The sequence below is a fragment of the Gastrolobium bilobum genome, unplaced genomic scaffold, assembly GCF_033153095.1.
Source record: "Gastrolobium bilobum isolate Gb01-03AN ecotype WA unplaced genomic scaffold, APGP_CSIRO_Gbil_v1 utg48469, whole genome shotgun sequence".
Taxonomy (NCBI): Eukaryota; Viridiplantae; Streptophyta; class Magnoliopsida; order Fabales; family Fabaceae; genus Gastrolobium; species Gastrolobium bilobum.
Genome location: NW_026900161.1, coordinates 44,671 through 51,386, shown reverse-complemented (window position 1 = coordinate 51,386; position 6,716 = coordinate 44,671). Strand labels below are relative to the sequence as shown.

The following is a 6,716-nucleotide window of genomic DNA, read 5'->3' as shown; positions in this document are numbered from 1 at the left end:
TTTTAATTTTTTAAGGATGTTACAAGATGTAACAAATCTGCAAGGATATACTCAGTATAGATAGATATCAGGTTCAAGTAGTAACAAATAACTTTATGCTTGATAGTTGATAGTTGATAGTTGATAGTTGATACAATATAGAGTCAATAATTATAAATCATAAAGGTGGATTTTCCGTGTAATCAAAGCTGGATGAGGTTATCGCTAGAAAATCTAAAGATGATTGAGATGAATTTTCTTATTTTCATGTGTCTATGTGTTTTTTTTTTTTTTTTTTTTTTAACCCACCCAGGAAAACAGCCTTGATGATGACAGTGTGGAGCAAGTTATCAGCCGAGTCATTTTGGATTCGTAAGTTTGCTTGCACACTAGAGTTGTTATAATATCCTTAAGGAGATGTTTGGTCGAGGAGAAATTTTTTGAATACTAAGAAAATGTAATTACTAGAGAAAAAATAGTTGAAAATTGAGTTTGGTAGGAAAGTTAAAAAAAAGTTGTTTGGTTGATTAAAATTTTATCAGGGAAATTGAGTTAAATTTTGTGAGTCTTTGTTTGGTTGAAGGTGAAATAATGATGGGTAAATGTGTTGAAATACCAAAAATAACCCTTGATATATTAAAGATGTAGTAGACATGTGTACTTAGAAGAGGGTAATATGGTAACACTCTTCATTCACCTTTTTGCATTTTAGCTAGTTTTCTAAGAATACCACATCTTAAATAGTAAAGTTTTACCATGATTTGCTTTTGATTTTGCACATACTTGTGAAGGATGGGGAAATGAGAAGCATAGCTAAATTTTTTTAATTTTTTTACCAAACAAAGCAATCATAGAATGCCACTTCAAGATTGATAGGGAACCAAATAAAAACCTTCAACGAAACGCCCCCTTAAGTTGATATACGAATGTACAATTCTTTTGATACATTAGGTAGCTAGTCTGTCCCTTGTATTTTCAAAGAAAATTTTATTCCTATCCAGTTAATTTAAGATAATGCTCTTTATACGGGAAGGGTGTTAGAATAAGGGCATGTTTGGTACATAGTATAGGATAAAGCCTGATAGTATAAGACCTGATAGTATAAGGCCTGATTATATAATACCTGATTGAATTTTAATATTATCCAGCGTTTGGCACGATATTGTATAAAATAATATATTATATAAGATAATATCATTTAGTATTTGGTAATGCATTGTTTAATACTATATATGATAAAAATAAATTTTTAATAAAAATATCCTTTAAAATTTATATAATTCTTCAAAAAATGTCATATAATATTAATTTTTATAAAAATTTATTGATCAGTGTGTTCAAAATATAATTAATTTTTATAAAAATAAAAATATTCAATATTTTAGAAATTAATATATTGAAAAATTAATTTTTATTTTAATAGATTAATATTAAAATAATATATTAATTTTTGAAAATTACATTGGTCAACGATGTTAATACATCAATCTTTTATCAGGCCTTATCCCTTACCCTTAGGCCGGATTAAGTTATACATCATTTTGATGTATTAAGGGATTATGCTGTATAAGCTTATACTATACGATGGTCACACCAAACAACTAAAAACATCATAACGTATAGTATAAGCTTATACTATCATGCCTTATACGTCACACCAAACAGGCCCTAAATCATGAGTACATTCAATATATGCACATTGGGTTACACAAAATTCCTTTTGTAGTAAAGCAATTTTTTTGCTATGATGAAAGACAAAATTATATTCTTAATATCAATGTAAGAAACGTCACCAAACTCACCCCCAGTCTTAACCCATCTCTTATGAAGATAGCATGCTACATATCATCTTATTAAATATAAAAGTAGAAAGACATGTTATTACAAAGACATGTTATTTCATTTACCAAAAAATAAAATAAAAACACAATCCATTTCTATCTGTACAATATAATACTGACACAAGCATAAAGTGAAATTTTCCCTTTTTCTACAAAGTAAGTATTTTTTCTGAAAATTCAGGGCACTCTCCAGTCCAGAATGGATAAAACTTCATCAAGCATCGTACATAAGACTTTGTACACTTCACTTATGAAGATAGCATGCTACATATCATCTTATTAAATATAAAAGTAGAAAGACATGTTATTACAAAGACATGTTATTTCATTTACCAAAAAATAAAATAAAAACACAATCCATTTCTATCTGTACAATATAATACTGACACAAGCATAAAGTGAAATTTTCCCTTTTTCTACAAAGTAAGTATTTTTTCTGAAAATTCAGGGCACTCTCCAGTCCAGAATGGATAAAACTTCATCAAGCATCGTACATAAGACTTTGTACACTTCACTAAGATTATGTGCATAAACTATCTGAACCTACAAACGATAGAACCTGTGACAAGAGAGGCCAAGGCAAAGGCCACAAAAGCAATGAAGGACAAAGCCACAGATGCATTTGCCATGTCCGGAAACTTGTCCACACCCCAATTAGACTCCCAGTCATAGGCTCTAGTGGCAGCCGATGATGACGCTGACATTAGAAGGTATGTCAAGATCTGCAATTGAAAATATGAAGTCCAGCAGCTGTTTAGAATGTAACCGTGGAAACAGAGAACATAACTTTCTAGATCACAAATAAAGGGGGAAGAGCAGCAGTACTGTAACATTATAATCAAGAATTAGAAGTTCAATTAGGATGAATATGGAGTAGATGGGGAGCATATTGTCTATAACCTTCGACATTATATCATAACGCAGTACTTTCATGGATGTATAGTTTAGTCCTTTTGCACTTGGGTGGGTTTTGTTTGGAGTGATCTTTGAATCAGAGAATTAACAAAATTCTCGTACCTTTGTGGAAAGAAAACTTCTATGATGATATGAGATTCATTTAACATGTAACAGTTGAAAAACAGGCTAAAAGAATTATGACATAGTGGCATCTGGTCTGGGACCGTTGAAGCCTCAGCTCAATTATCAACATTGCCTATATGAATAAGTAAAAGGATTGAATACATTGTTGTTGAGAAAGGCTCATAACGTAAGCTAGTTTTCCGATTTCCCCTTTCTCTTTTCAGCTTCTAATTATGACACCGTAGTATACAATACAGAAGCGAAAATATAATGCATGTCAAATTTATTTCATTTGTAGCTGAATATAAAAAAAGGCAAACCGGAGCAGTGGCAAAACTGTTCTTTTATAACTGAAAAGCCATGGGCTCAAATTCAGGAAATAGTCTCTTTACAATTATGTAAGGGTAGGACTGCGTACAAAGATTGCCTTCATCTCACACTCGCTAGTCGAGTTTAACGGGTAGTTTTTATTTTTTCTGTAGCTGAATATATCTGCAAATCGAGAAATGAGGTTTATTTGCTTTCCAGAAAAAACTTGGTTTACAAAATATTGGGAAAACTGTTGCACTATAATGGCTGTCTGTCACAATGTACTTCAATCCATCTATCCTCAGTCCTCAATAATTTAGATTACACATGCAATCCATAAGTACTAGTAACACTCGAAGACAAGTTTGATTGCTGATAACTTAGATTGTTCTAAATTATTAATAACAATTACCATCTTATGTTCTAAAGTAATCAATAATCTACGGGCATATAACAATATGGTGATTATATAATAGGAACATTTAGACAAGTTTTTCACAATTATATATACCCTAAAATTATAATGACTTCATAAATTGACCATCTAGAATGAATTACCTATTCAAATATTTCACATAATTAGGCATAAAATTCCCTTCATCCATATTTATAATAAAAAAAAAGGAGACATTATCAAATTAACAAGTGCGATTAATGTTCCTTCCATATGTTAAATAGCATTGGGAGTTACAATTTATTATCCATTGAACAAATTACTAAACAGATAAACGATTTAATGAAAAATCACAATTAATAATTTAAAAAGTAGAACACTGATCTGAAACTCTGAATGACTCTACCAAAAAACTTGTCTTAATGACAATACCAAATTATAAGGTTTTAGAAAGATCTTTGTTACAACTTAGAACCAACTTTAAGAAAGCAAAAGGAAAAATCAAAACAGAGAAGAGGGAGTTAAAAGGTATCCAAAAGTTGTTTCTAGGTGCCTCCATATTGCTGATGATGGATTTCACAAACCAATTGTCACAATCCCAGCAAAACTGAACTACAGATGTTGGTCTCTGAGAGCTAAACTTTTCCCTGTGGTCCCTTGTATTATTATTCACAATAAACCACACCCATTAATACTCCATATTTCTGAGTTGCTAAAATCAAAATCCAAGTGGGGCTTCTTTTGGTTGAATACTAATTAATAGACAAACTATACCAGAAAAAAATACACTGACAATCAGAGAGGACAGAATTGGCTTTACCTGATCCAGTGCAAAACTAAAGTAACCCTTTAGCTTGTGCTCCACTAAGTGCTTTCTGGTGATCAAGTACTGCACCAGATCACATATCTGCAACCCAGAATACACAAACCCAATCACATTCACTGACAAGCTGTACCTGCAAAATCACACACACCACATAAAATCAACCAATTAACACATTAATAACAACAAACATCATAACAGAGCTCACCACAAACAAATTGCATGTTCACAACAAATAAGCAACAAATATAAGCAAAAATAAAAATAAAAAGCAAAATAATTGAACTTTGACACTTTGTATCTCAATTTAGAAAAAAAAAAAAAAAAAAAAAAGAGCCAAACTTATACCTGAATTCCTTGTACAAATAGAAAGAGTCCTCAGCCCAACCCTTTTCCTTATCAACAGCCAACACAGAGAAAGAAATCAAGCAGAACACAAAAGCAACGATTCTAAGACCCAACAAAAGCTTGCTCAACATAGCAACTTTTTTGGACCTCAACAAAGTCGATACATCTGGTCTCAATCGCCGATTACTGCCACCACCACCACCACTACCACCGTTGCCGTAGCCATCGGTGGCTTGTTCCACATCTTTGACGCCAACGAAACCCTCTTCGGCCCCGGGATCTACCTTGGTAACCACCTTTGGCTCAACCTGAAACCGGTGAGCCATCACAACAGGCGGCGGCGCCTCCGCCGGAGAAAACCGTTGGTTTTCGATCGGAGGGACTCCGTAATTGACGGAGAAGTGATCATCAGAAATGGATGAATCCGGCGATGAATTCGCCTGCGGCTCTTGCGGCGGCGGGGAGGAGCCGCCGTGACCGGCGGAGTAGTGGCAATCGGAGATAGGCGAGTCCGACAGAGAATGGAGCGGCGGCGAAGGGGATTTGCGGGTTCGATGGGAAGGAGATTGAAAAGTGATGGATGGTGATGGTTCCGAAATTGTGTGGTATTGATTCTGTTTCTTCTCGTTGCTCTTTTGCTCTGAGTCTTCGTGTTCTTCTTCTTCTTTGTCCTTTGAATCCTTTTTCATTCTATATGGTTCTGTTGCTCTTTCCTCAAACTTCTCTTTCTTCATATCTTGGTCGATTAGGCTTTTCACTCTAATTCGTTGGGTTTAGATAATAGAAATCTCATCCCCTCACCAGTATTTTTCAGCAGGCTGAAAAAACTGGTGAAGGTTGCTACTTGTCTACTTCACAATCCAACAGTTGCTTTCACCTATGTTAAAATATTACCCAAAAATTGATTACGAAAAAAAAAAAAAATATTACCCAAAAACACACACTCACGAGCGAAGTTTGGGTGCTGCTGCAGCACAAAACATTTGGTGGCACTGTGGTGAGTGAGAGAGAAAAAAAATTGAGGAGAGAAAAAAAAAAAAAAATAAATAATAATTCAAATGTCAATTTTCCAGTGGAAAAAAAGACCACGATGGACCTGGCCACATTACAAAATTCCCTCACTCACGGACATCACGGCAAAGGTGTAACTAGGTTAAGTTTTAGCTTAAATTCAATTAGGCTTACGTAAAATATATTTTGGTCTAACAAGACATGTTAGTTTTATGGGTTCCCTTTTTCTGCAGTTAATATAGATAAGTTATTTACAGTAAGCCTAATACGACGTCATTTTGGAGCAAAAATTATGGTATTTTTATAATTTTAATTTATTTCAGGATTATTAAGTCTTTATAATTATAATTTTCTAATCTTTCAATCCCAAAACGACGTCATTTTGAAAGTAAATGCAGATAACTTATCTGCATTAACTGCAGAAATATTTTTCTGTAGTTTTATATAGGTCTAAGTTACAAGTTTGAACTGACTTATATTTTAAAAAAAATGCCTTGACCTAAACATGTTAGCTATATAGCACCAATACTGACACGGGACACGACACAAAACTTCGACACGTTAATTTTAAAAAATGTTAGATTTCGACATGTTATGATATTAAATAATATTTTGAATTTGTTTTGCATATATTATATTTTATATTCAATAATTGGGGTAGGATATTGTAACAATCAATTATTGTTACTACCAATCAATTTCACCGTTAGATCGATTATGTTGATCCAACGGTTATATTATTTCATCTTTGTATGGTTATGATTTTCCATATTTAATGTGAAAACATTAAATATGAGAAATCATAATCATACAAATGTGAAACTAAATATACAGTATTAAATATGGAAAATCATAATCATACAAAGATGAAAATAAATATAACCGTTGGATCAACATAATCGATCTAACGGTGAAATTGATTGGTAGTAACACTAATTGGTTGTTACAATATTCTTCCCCTCAATAATTTAACAAAAAAATAAAGTTAAAC

General features: G+C 32.8%; 1 protein-coding gene across 1 annotated transcript; it reads right to left on the bottom strand.

Annotated features, from left to right (window-relative positions):
* Nucleotides 1–1,837: 1,837 nt before the first annotated feature.
* Nucleotides 1,838–5,648, bottom strand: LOC133295584 (CASP-like protein 4A1). The gene is made up of 3 exons (XM_061494425.1): nucleotides 4,715–5,648; nucleotides 4,364–4,499; nucleotides 1,838–2,542 (listed from the first exon to the last, which is right to left on the bottom strand). The coding sequence occupies exons 1-3, from the start codon at nucleotides 5,446–5,448 to the stop codon at nucleotides 2,354–2,356; spliced, it is 1,059 nt and encodes a 352-aa protein (XP_061350409.1). The 5' UTR covers nucleotides 5,449–5,648; the 3' UTR covers nucleotides 1,838–2,353.
* Between the last annotated feature and the right edge of the window lie 1,068 nt (nucleotides 5,649–6,716).